This window comes from Dipteris shenzhenensis, chromosome 15 (assembly GCF_047967505.1).
Source record: "Dipteris shenzhenensis isolate YYH24624 ecotype China chromosome 15, Dip_SZ_1.0, whole genome shotgun sequence".
Classification (NCBI taxonomy): Eukaryota; Viridiplantae; Streptophyta; class Polypodiopsida; order Gleicheniales; family Dipteridaceae; genus Dipteris; species Dipteris shenzhenensis.
In genome coordinates, this window is record NC_141610.1 from 31,437,141 (window position 1) to 31,449,982 (window position 12,842).

The 12,842-nt window shown below is 44.1% G+C and overlaps 1 protein-coding gene across 3 annotated transcripts in view; it reads right to left on the reverse strand.

Annotated features, from left to right (window-relative positions):
- Positions 1 to 2,196: 2,196 nt before the first annotated feature.
- LOC147893691 (arginine-specific demethylase JMJ20-like) overlaps positions 2,197 to 12,842 on the reverse strand; it is a 54,763-nt gene continuing 44,117 nt past the window's right edge. Inside the window, exons 4-9 of one of the 3 annotated variants that reach the window (XM_087386006.1) lie at positions 7,982 to 8,099; positions 7,710 to 7,779; positions 7,402 to 7,482; positions 7,138 to 7,194; positions 6,800 to 6,911; positions 2,198 to 2,904 (exon numbers count right to left, since the gene is read on the reverse strand). In XM_087386006.1, coding sequence (XP_087242132.1) covers positions 2,249 to 2,904; positions 6,800 to 6,911; positions 7,138 to 7,194; positions 7,402 to 7,482; positions 7,710 to 7,779; positions 7,982 to 8,099 — 1,094 coding nt within the window. In that variant the 3' untranslated portion in view covers positions 2,198 to 2,248. Of the gene's footprint in view, positions 2,905 to 6,799; positions 6,912 to 7,137; positions 7,195 to 7,401; positions 7,483 to 7,709; positions 7,780 to 7,977; positions 8,100 to 12,842 lie in introns of all 3 variants that reach the window. The other 2 variants (XM_087386008.1, XM_087386007.1) reach the window with 2 other exon arrangements.

Sequence of the window (12,842 nt, forward strand, 5' to 3'; positions counted from 1 at the left end):
ACTTGCAAAAGCACTCTTCCCCAAGAGCTCTTTTATCAAATCGCAATCTAGTAAAGCCTTCCCAGGAGCTGTATGCTGATTCACACTTTTCCAGGAAGCCTTCTAGTTCACTTCTAAGCACTTTTTCAAGGCTGATTCAAGCACCAAGCTAGTCGTTTTATTGATTTGCACACTCCAGAGGCTGATTAGCTGGTTTGTAGTTTGCAAGAGCCTACCAAGAGTGTTTTTCTTATTCACAATCTGCCAAGAGCTCACATGGCCAGTCGCTTTTCAAATTTGCATCCTTATGGACTACTCTAAGGTCTTCCAACATGATGTCCATTAGATTTGCACTTGCCAAGAGCCATCTAGGGCCCCTTGACTTGACGAATTTTCTCCAATAGGCTTCCAAGGTTGCTTTTGTTGTGTTTCACTTGCCAAAGTGGCAAACAACTGCTCCAAGGAGATTCGTTTTCATGCTTACTATTGTTCCAAGGTTTTCTGAGCCTTCAAATGAGTTGATTGCTTACCGAAAGTTTTCCTACTACCTCTGAACCTTTAGATCCTATTGCTTTGTTGCAACTAGCCTTTTTGTTAGCCAGAAACAACCAGTTGGTTGTTTTTCTAGCCTCTGTCTTGCCAAGACTCCCTTGACAAGTAACAAAGATGCCAAGACAAACTTGGTTGATTTCTCTCTTGCCAGGACTCCCTTGATGGTTATCAAAGCTGCCAGGTTAGAACCCTCAATCAAAATTAAAAAATGGAGTGTCGTAGGATATTGCAATGGACTGGGATGCCTTTCTGTGATTACATAGCAAGACGGAAGTCCTTATGAACGGATAATTCACTTGGCTGTTTTTAGGTTGACAAACGATAGTGCTTTCTTGTATTTGGATGCCATCTGAATAAAAGATGAAGAAATACCAAAAGAAGCACTAAATTTAGGGCTAATCTGCTGTTTGGTGCAGGACGAGGGCAACCTAGCTCTTAGGTGTTATGTTCTAAGTTGTTTTGCTCTACTGTGGAAAGTTGTAAATGGATGGAAACTAGGTATTTGCTGGTTATTAACTGTTTACTGTCCTTTGGATTTTTCAAAGGCCGATTTCAAACTCCACATTATATGTGCCAACCTACAACTAATATATTACTTTATGTTAACCTTTGACATTTCTTTTTAAGCCCACATCTTCTCTACCCTACATGTAATCCTTGCTCTAAGAGTTGAACTAGTGCGTGCGTGCGTGCATGCATGTGTGTGTGTGTGTGTGTGTGTGTGTGTGTGTGTGGATTGGAGGCGGAATGCAAGAAAGAAGGGAGCTAGGGAGGCTTAATGGCGAGACAGAGGTGTGTGTGTGTGTGTGTGAGAGAGAGAGAGAGAGAGAGAGATTCATAACCACCTTGCAATAGCCTCAATTGAGGTTGGAATGTAGCAAGAAAGCAACCATACAAGTCCCGCAGTCCTTGCATCATCTCCATGGCCCTTTGCTCAAATTCCTCCTCATTTCGTTCCAAACAGTATATTTGATGTAACAAGGCGTGCCTTACTTGTTCGAGACACCAATCTGGAAAACCTACTCAATGAACCATGACCATGTAGATAGAGAACCAAGACCCACGTGGGGGGAACTATGGAAGATGTCACATATGCCCTAGCATACAAGTTGCGCTATAATATACCTCAATTACCAAGTAAAGGGGCCTCATCAAAGCAAAGACATCTTTTGGAATGTCTTATGAGCTTTATGTTAACACACAAGTAATGCTGATCTTAGGAAAAGGCTTCATTCCCATCTGCACAAGTTGTCAGTTGTCCCAAATATTGCAGCTATTTGAGAAAGGCTTCATTCCCTTAAAAATGTGTTTTTTCTTCCACATACCTCAAATATCTAGTAGAAGGAACCTCATTGGGGTGAGGACTGCCTTTGCAACGCTTTACATTGGTAAATGTACACACAAGTATTGCTAGTTTTTGGAAATGGGTGCAATTTGGGTTCTTAAGCTTATTTCCATTTCCTATGATTGACTTCAAACAGTAGGAATTTTAGAGGACCTACAATTGTGCTAAGGCTAATCTCTCTCTCTCTCTCTCTCTCTCTCTCTCTCTCTCTGTGCTCTCTGTTAATACTGTCACAATATTGTCATGCAATTGATGATTTCCCTTGGTTGATACTGTTCAAGACGAAGATATGGTGAGCATATTTCCTTGAAAAAACTGCAAGAGCACCTGAGTAATGTAAAATCATCTTCCCACCATGTCTTTGCAAAACATTCAATTTTCATGTAATGTATCATCATACATTCTTTGGCTCAGGTGGCTTACGACATTTCTGATAACAAGTGCCAATTCTTTAGGTCTATTTAAATTTATAAAAGCTACATCTTTCAGGATACCTTGTACAAAGCCTCTGATCAGATCTTCATAACCAGTCCCATTGAGATATTGTTCTTTATCTGTGCCAGTGTAACCTTGTTCACATTCAAAATCAGGTAAAGCCCAACCCAACGTACCCACTGTCTCATGTTTCATGTCCCTTACACATTCACTGCTGATTTCTGCCAGAAATTTTACAAATTCGGAGTGTGGATGCAAATCATCCCAACAGTTCATTAGGTATTTCACTTCTCCCATGTCCCTTAGTTTGTATTCTTCACAATTCCCACTTCCTTCTTTGTCTAGAACAATTGAGCTTTGCTTAAACAGATCTGCATATTCCATGTCTTCCACCACAGTGGCCATCGAACCCAGGTTGAAGAGCAACTGCCGAAGCATATTCTTTAAAACAGCTTCCATCTCTGAAGACTCTAAAAAAGATTTGGCTTTCCATAATCCCCAGGGGTCTCTCTTGTCAACACTGTGCCTGAGAAATGAGAAGAAGAAACCTGTCATTCTGGTAATAAAAGCTAAGAAATCATGTAGGTTCATTCCTGCAAGAAGAAAACATATCATTAAAAAAAGCATAACACAGCCTCTCTCTCTCTCTCTCTCTCTCTCTCTCTCTCTCTGTGCGTGTGCGCACGCACGTGTGTGTGTTGAGGAGGGGGGGGCTTCGCATTAACACATACATTTGTTGCACGCACACAATGCACATGCATTACACACACGTTTTTTAAGTGGCATGCATTACAGATCAACTCAGGTCTAGACTCATGAGAGCAACCATGGATCGAGATCACAGATTTCTTCGTTACAGCAGATGATGTGACTGAGAGACAGCCAGAGTGAGACCTTGACTTTCAGGCATGCCAGGTCACCTGGAGACGAGATACAAGCCCTACGAGCACATATCTCATCCGCAGTACCTTCATTGCAGCATCTCAATGGCAGGCTGGCTTGCATCATCCACGAGTATACCCCACAGGAAGAGGAGACAAAGATGCCAGTCACAAATCTCGAACATGTTCCACAGACGTAGGACTCTTGATGGCCCTAGTCAGGTCCACACGAAGCTTCGACTATTCATGAACATGATGAGAGCTCCTCTGACACTCAAAGCTCCATCCTGTCCATGTTGATGCAATCTTGCTTTTTTTTTTAAAAATTATTACAATAACTTAATTTTATCTCATCTCAATAGTAGGTTCCTCAGTGTGTGCTAGACACCTCCCAATTCCCCCCATTTGGAAAGAAGATATTCAGATTTCGTCCCTTGTCTCGAGGCTATAGGTGATTATGGGATCCAGAATGACTCGGAGTAAGCACTGAGTCTACCATCAGAACGTGAAGACAGAGTTCACCACTCTAGATTGATGACATCTTCCAAACAGCCACTTATATTCACACGGTGTTGGCCTTACCTAGATGGAGACTACCGAGGTTGGCACTAGAGTCACCTATACGACTAGCCGAGAGAGGGATTAGCATGGCCCCTTGATCCCTTGGTCCCAAGTGATGAGATCAACTGTATCATACTGTTGGACCTGCTCCTAGACTTCGAGGTGCAAAGGGGGGGGGGGGACACTTCCCCACCAAGATCCAATTCTACCATGGCACTTCTCGAGAGTATCGAGGGATGGAGTGATTTTATCAGACACATGTGTTTGGAGGACAAGCGAGTCTCGCACACCCTGCCATCGGACAGACACAAGTCTTGTATCATCAGTTGAGGATCAAGGCAAGGAGAGCCACAGATACGTCTAGAGAGCAACAGATCTGCATGTTATGCACGTTGGCGATAGCGGAGATAGAGGAGCATTTCCTATGTACTTGCCTAGTTACTATGAGATCCAAGGACAATCTGTCTGCATTGGCCTCTATTTGATGGAGATGCGACCACATAGAGAGCCCTATTGTGTCAAGTCAGACAACAGGAGGGGATAGTGCCACAAAAGGCAGATATAGATCGATCTCATCGACACGTCACAAATTCTATGCATCCGAGTTTGCCACTAGACATAGCAAGTACAGGAGAAGATAGCTGATATGAGGGCAGCATGAGCCAGTGGGAAGAGTTGACGAAGAGCGACGGGGCCAAAAATACAAGGACCACACACGATGCAGTGGGGTAGACAATGGAGGTACAGCCCATCACAGTCCTACACGAAGGGGACCGCACGAGGGTAGAGGCGTCACTCTTAATATGGCTCACCAAATACAGAGATCACAGAGACCGCATCCCCCGCCAATAGCAAGAGACGTCCCGACAGACGCAGATACGAGATATCTTTGCAGCTCACAGGAGAGCTACATGGCTCCTAGCTATGCCTTTTGCCTTTGAGATTGAGTACTAGCTTTTGAGTTTTGAGTTTAGTTTGAGCCCTCTGCTTCAGCCCACAGTGGCTTGTATAAGTTACCCTTGGATTATACTTTTGTCTCATAGGCCCGCAAGGCCTTCCAAAAACGGTAATACATCTCTCTCTCTCTCTCTCTCTCTCTCTCTCTCTCTTTGTTTGGATGTATTGACTCTCAATCTCCGCATATCAAGTTGGTCCTCCATGGACATTGATAAAGCAAATGCAACTACACATTTGAATGCCCAAAGTGCTACTGTGATTTCCTAACTAGACATGATGTAAAAAAGAAAGTACAAAGATGTAGGTATGCAAAAGGTGTGACACAAAGTGACACGCTCAATGGGGCTGATGCCCTCACACCCGATCAAATAATGCCAAATGGGAGACAAGGGAAGGAAAAACATGGTCTTCTAGCCTATGCAACAAGAACGTACAAATGCAAATATACCTTCTTGAGATGATTACGTGTATACAAAGACCAAACGTGCAGAGAGGATTATAAAATCTTAGAGAAGAAAATCTAGAAATAACACTGGACACATATCTGCAAAACTCCTTGGAGTTGTTAGTAAACAGAGTATTTATTAACTCCTTGTTATGGCGAACAAAAGCTTGCTTCTTCCAACTGACCAGGCGTGTCGTCTCTACCTCACTCAAAGGAGATCCTTAGTCTCAATTCTGAGTTAACAGCATAAAGCCTTATACTCATCATCGTACCACCGAGCCAAGGGACGGCAAGTAAGGGGAGCAGGTGGTGTGCGAAAGTGTGCAAGGTGGCTTTATGAAGGGAGCGGGTGCTCAAAGCGGCTCAATCTTCTAGGGGCAGGATGTCCTTGAGATCTGTGAGTACAATGGAAAGGTGTGCGGAGTACTGAAGGTAGAGGCTATGATCAAAGTGGTGTCGTAGTGTGCCTTGTGTGACAGAGAATAGATATACTAAAGAGAAGATAGGTGTTGTCCGCTCCTGGTGGTGATGGCGAGATAGGGAAGTCAGTGATATGTGGGGAGAAAGCAAGGGATGCCATGAGGTAGTCAACTATGCAACAAACACCCCCCCCCCCCCCCAAAAAAAAAAAAAAAAGCATGTGGAAATCCACCCGACAAAGGCCATTGGTTCAGACATTATAAATGACAAGGTCATGTATCCTACCTATGTCCAAGAAAGCATGCCCATGGGATGTGATCAGGGCTCGCCTGTCTGCAGATACTCAGGATACCCCTGCCTCATCTAGATCAATATCTAGCAATAAAATAGAGTCATCTTTATATATCTGTGTCTAGATTATTGTTATGATTGCTTAGAAATCTGAAGAGCTTTCATTTGAATTCCCAACAAATGAAGCATGGGATCAGTTTAAATCAGTAAGGATTCTGTTATAGTGACCGATCAATATCTAGCAATAAAATAGAGTAATCTTTACATGTATCTGTGTCTAGATTATTGTTATGATTGCTTAGAAATCTGAAGAGCTTTCATTTAAATTCCCAACAAATGAAGCATGCGATCAGTTTAAATCAGTAAGGATTCTGTTATAGTGACCTGGGTGGCCTGTATTCCAGGCTATCCCTTACTTATGAAAACACCCATGATCTGCACATTCTGTTCCCTTCCATGAGAGAGCTAAGTTAGACGATCATGCCTACTATGTATCGTAAAGGATGCGGTGCATGTATCATAACTTCTGTCATTTATGTAGGCCAAGGAGAGTTCTTAAAATTCAATTATAGCCAATATAATGGCAGTTATCTACTGGTCATTAGGCCTATAGACTGCCTGCCAAAGCCCCTCAATAGACAGCTCTGATGTAATTAAATTCTGATAAAAAACTGTCACCTTGACCTAGAAAGCAAAGAGGAAGCTTTGTATTCCATTTTATTCAGAGATTCTGAAGCAACACCAAATGCTCACGCTTCTATCTACTACAAACTTCACACATAGAATTAGCAGCAGGCATTCAGTTTCAATTTATCAGTTAAGCTAATCTCTTTGAATGTCTATCACAGTGGAAACTGATACTTATTGCATCCATATGATGCTTGCTGAAGTTGCCTTTGCTTTCTTTGATAGTTCAAAATCACACACACAAACCTGAGTTTGCTGCTAGATTTCTCTCACAAAGTTCTTCAAAGTTGTCGGAAATGGATCGGATATCTTCTATGGATTCCTTAGTTTCTTTGTAGTCATCGAGAAGCAGTTGCCACTGCAAAAGGAATACGATCCACATGAAGGCACGAAAAACATCAGCCCTAAATCCCCTACATAAACGCAGATGCATACACAATTATTTGTTCATCCACACCAAATAAGCACACCACAAAGCAGATGCCTTCTTCTATAGAAAGACCTTGGAGACATTAAAATCGATATTATCATGTGCCTTCAAAGGGTTTGAAAACAAACTGAAACATAGAGGAGCAGGCACAAACCACCCACTGAAGGTTGCAACCATTGAACCAATTATGATTGATAGAGATCGTATCCTCCTGTCAGAGGGAAATTCATTAGAGGTGTCCATGGATCTTCAACCAAGTAAAAGAGCAGAAATGTCCGCAGCTTCTACCATTAAGTTCCATTTCCCATTCCTGACTGGAAAAATAAATTTTGATAAAGACAACCTCGTTGATGTATTTCTCTTATTCACTCAAGGAGCAAAATAGAACTACATGATAGACACCAGAGATAGGTCTTACAAGGTTTGTCACTTGGTGATACCATCCACTCGGTACAAAGAGGATCTGTCCCCTATCTTGTATGCACTCATGCCAGCCTGCCTGAAATTGGCACATTCTGTCATTGAGAACTGTTTTTCACGTGTCTCAAACTGTCAATTTCAAATGCAATCTTATAAGAGATCACATCAATGCAATCGTATACATTTCCAATTTTCCTTGAGTATAAAGCACTCCAAATATTTTTTTTAAATTGAAACACAAAGTGCCAGCAGGAACTGAATACAGCTTAATAACAAAGATTCTCAGTCATTTAGTAGATGGGGAACCTTGTGAAAATTAGGAAATTCTTTCAATGATATCTCTCCATATATATCATACACTGTGCTTCTCCCGTTCCTGTAGATTAATGCAATGACAGTTAAATTAATTAAAGGGTAGTTAGATGTAGAACATGAACCATTATTATAATATCACCTTCAAGGCAATAACAGGAGATAGTAGAGTCAAGCTACTCAGTTGCAGACCAAATTGCAAACATTTAGAAGTCAATACAAATCACTGAATCTGTAAAGAGCAAAGGACAAAAATCTGAACCTGCCTGTCATAGATAAGGCAAGTTTCTGAAGGAGGCAAAAGATGCCAAAGTTTCCTCCCACAAATATTACCCGACCAGCTATATGACCTGAATACGTCTGCATGCAATGGTGTCCATGTTCCTACAATGATATTAACAATTTTATATTTAAGAAGACAATAGTCCCCTACACAAAAGCAAATATTTGTAAACAGCTATTTTATATCTTTTCTTACGATTAATCATCACAAGATGCCAAGTCGTCAACCTCATAGTATTCAGACTATATACCCCACTGGTCAAATTGAATGTGGGACTTGATACATTGCAATCTAAGCTGTGCGTCTGAGTGATTTGACTGTAATAAGAATCTAACGGACCGTAGAGGTCCACCAAGTGAAAAGGGAGGGCATAAGGCCCTATCAAGAACACCAGGGCATGTTACTTCTATGGTACTGCAAAAGCAAATGTAGAATGTTGAAGAAACAGGTAAACATCCTACAATTGTTTTTATTTTATGTTGTACTAGTCCTAGGTACAGATGCCCATTTAGAGGCTCCCCTCATTCAGCTCATTGTATATGGTTTTTCACTCTCACAGACCCTTCAGTCTTTTGAAGACTTCAATGCAGATGCCCGCTTAGAGCTCCACCCATTCAACTCATTGTATGTATGTACACGCACGCACGCGCACTGTAAACTACTCAGTGCTTTCTATCAATTCAAACAACGGATTTTGCAGGACATTTGAATGAAATGATTGCAAGTTGCCAAACACATATACTTGAACTTAAGAGATTGCAATTAAGCTGGAATTAAGACTTATACAGCTTAAACACAAAGTGATATCATTGGAAATTGCAATATGATTGAGGGGCCAAGACGGGGCCCACCCTTATCCAGGCTCACTTTATTCTTGAAAATGGAGATACAAGACCAAGGTGCAATGCACCATCCAAACTGATGAACTCAGTGAAAGCCTAGGATCTAGATACAAGACTCAAGAGCATATGTACAAGGTAGACAATAGAAAGGAGGACTTCCAAGCTCAGGTTTCAACTCTTGGCTTGCCCAATCCACAAGGAAGAAGCCTGCAACAATCACCACTTACATCCAACATTAGAGGCAAGCACTAGTTTCTAGAAAGATAGTAGAAACAACATGAAATAGTGCTGTAAATGAGATAAACTTGACAATACAGACTCCCTTCGTGACTTGACCCTTTTGCAGATGAAGTCCTTGATGCCTCTGAAGCTCCCTTGGGTGAGGAGAGTGTGGAAATGGGACTGGAATGAGAACAGCTCAGAAAAAACAGCCTGTAGGCTAGAGAGAGAGAGCTTTTATGAAGAGATAGCTATAGAGAGAGAGTGCCAATGCTGTCCCCAAGGGAGGGGATGTAAGAGAGGAGCTGCTGCTGTTCCAGAGGTGCAGAGAAAGGCAGATTTATGCAAGGGGAAGGGGCTGGAGCAGTAGAGAGAGAAATTTTGCAGTAGAGAGAGAAAGACTGCAGCAGGAGAGAGAAAGGGGCTGTGGCTGCTCCAAGCTAGGAGAAGGAGAGAGGATGCTGCTGCTGTTCCAAAAGAGCTGAGAGGGGGCAGATTTTTGGAGAGGAGGGGCAGGAGCTGTAGAGAGAGAGTATGCTGCTGTAGAGAGAGAAAGTGCTGTTGAGGTGAGAGAATGGCCTGGGGAGAAGCTGGCTGCACCCAAGGAGCTGGAGAGGTTCTGCTGCATCAACCAAAAAGAGGGAGAAGATTTTCTTCATGTAGGTAATGAAGGGGAGAGGCCTTCTTTTATAGGCTCAGCCCCCCCCCCCCCCCCGCCCCAGAGTGGAAGGTGGACACTCGTCCCAGATTTTTGGTGGGCTGCAGTCCCAAAGAGGACAACCCACAACCTGCCCCAAATCTACCAGATTTGGGGCCAGACACTTGGCCTGCATGCCCTGCCATGCATGCTGCCACATGTGTGGGACAGGTGGACTGACCTGCCAGCTTAGATTCCATGTGGCAGTCTGCCACGTGCCACTCCCAAAAACCCTAAAATTTCAAAGTTGTCAAAATTCAATTTTGATCGCACTCACAGGTTCCTAACAGCTTGGACTATCTACTAACGTACTCTAAGGTCATAATTGAGCCATACTAAGCTCATTTGTTTGTCGTCTTATCTTGTATCTCCATTACTCTTGGCATGCTGCCAAGCCCACACCCAAAGCAAGTGGATACATGTTGTTGAAGAAATATTACCCTCTAGGCCCCCATGGGCTGCCTCCTAGCCCCCGCGTGATCACTCTAGGCCCCCGTGGGCTGCCTGCTAGCCTCCATGTGGGCCCCCTGCTGCTGCGCAGCTGGTAGCAGGCCGGCGGGCCACCAGAAGTTGCTACGCCACACCCACCATCGGCTGCGCCACCCCTGCCACCTGTTGCGCCACCCCTGCCATCTGCTACGCCACCCCCGCCATCTATCGCACCACCCCAATGCAAGCCACAAAGACCCACACATGCCGCACAGGCTACTAGCCCCCCGTACCTAGTGTCCTAGCTCGGGTGGGCTGTGTTGCCATCTCAGGGCTGCTCCAGGCCGGCCAACAGGTCAAGGGGCTGCCACCAATCCCTGCCTAGCCAGAACGAGGGCTCTGACCAGGACAAGGGAGCTGTTCACAGCCCTCATGCCTCAACTCCAGCCCTATACCTCTGCTCCAACCGACTCCTGACCTGCGAAAAAATCAAGAAAGATTTGCTATGGGCAGCCCTTAGGTGGTGGGCAGTCCAACCAAGAAGGGCCTGCAAAAAAGAGCAGAAATTTCAGTAAAATCAGAGGAAAAAAAGAGGCCATGGAAAGCTCACCCGATCAGAAAACCAAAGGGGACAAAGACAGGAAATACAACATAATTTGGACCAAAGGGCAGAAAGTAGAGGATGGGAATGTCAAAGCATGTCTATCCACTATCAAAGAGGTATGTAAGCTACGAGATGCTGAAATTGAATGCTTACAAAAGAAATTGGAAGAATACAAGAAGGATGAGTTTTCAAACATACGTGCTCAAATGAATGACGACATGAAGGGATGGCAAGAAGAAATGCATGCAAAATGGGCAAAACAAATTGGGAAAATGCAGATGGATATGATGCGAGATATGGACGTGAAAAACAGTCTTCTTACATCCAAGATAGAGAGCTTGGAAGCTCATGCGATTAGTCTTCAAGACGAGACTGTAAAATTGAAGGCAAATACACGAGGAGATGAAGGGGAGCTTCAGCCATCCCTACACGAGGAGTTGAACATAATTAGGGAACAAATGAAGCAGCTCAAAGGGGCAAAGGGGACTTCAGAAGAAGGATGCAAGATCATAGATCAACTGAAATCTGAGAATGAAAAACTCAGAAAAGACTTGGGATTCTTGCAAGACACTATGAAGGGTAAACATGCTGAATTCACCCAGAAAATCAAGAAAGGAGAGGCTGCAATCTTGGAATGGAGCGATGTGGTCAAGAAAGGTATTGCTGTCCCCAAGAAAGAGTTCATTTCAGATGCTCTAGAGGAGGATAAAAGGAGAAACAGTAAAGCCCTAAATGTCTTAGCCCGAGGCCTCACAGTAGGAGATACTCCTATCGCAGATGCAAATGCTTTGTTCACCAAGATGGGTGTGAACCTAACATGTGAGACAGCTTGGAGAGTTGGCAAGCCCGATGCACCCACAAGGCCACTTGTGATGAAGCTCCGAAGAGCCATGGATAGGAAGACCCTCATGAGCACAAGGATGACCTTGAAAGGAACCCAGATCTACCTAGACGATGACCTCACCCTCCTACAGCAAGAACACCGGAGGGAAGGTATGGTACACGTCATGGCAGCGAGAGAAGCAGGGAAATGGGATGCATACAGAGATGATAGGGTGATCATCCGAGAGAGACGAGATGAGGATCGGGGGGAGAAGGAAGAAAAGGAAGAGAAAGAAGAGGGTGAATTATGACGGCCAAAGGGACACAAAGTGGACTGAGAATTGCAGTGTGGAATTGCAATGGCACAGTCTGGTCTGATCCAGGTGGTTTCTCGGAGACATACACTGACAGAGACATGGTCTTCTATACTGAGACACATGAGAGCCCCGAGAGAGGACTGCCCACTGTGATAGGATATACATGGGAGTCATCTCATAGGAAGGAGACGAGAAGAGACACTGGTGTGCGAGGTTCGGGGGGAGTGGCTATCCTCTTTAGATCACACATGAGACCTCTCATATCAGTGGCACTAAGAGAGAAGCATGCGCGACACATGTGGATACGAGTCCAGCTACCAGACACACGACCAATTCTCATAGCAGTGTGTTACTCCCCCCCAGATACTTCAGCCTATGCACGTGAGGTCACCACAGAAGGGCACAGCCTGTATGAGTCGATTCAAGATGATATCACTGAATTCTCCAGGTAGGGGGACATCCTCCTTCTTGGTGACTTCAATGCACACACAAGGAATAGGCAGGTGGGCCTACTGGACTTTACATCGGATTCCCTCATAGTACCAGAACTAGATGCAACTAAGCTCGGGATAGTGAGACACTTTGCAGATGCACCACAAGTGAAAGAGTATGGACGAGATCTACTTGAGCTAGGGGCTGTTCATGATTTGATCATTTACATTGGTCTACAGAGACGGCCATCATCCGGTGGTCTTGCAAGTAGTAGGGCTGGAAGTCCCTTCGCCAGGTTGCTCACATAGATGGGGTCCAAGGCACAATCAAAGTGAACTTGTACATGAGTGGGAGACCCTCCTTGTGACTGGCATAGTGGTAGAGATACAAAAGGCTAAGTACGAGTGATCAGCACTGAGTGGGGGAGGGGGCACAATAAAGTCGTATATCCGTGAGGTAAAGGCCAAGGGACCCAATAGGTA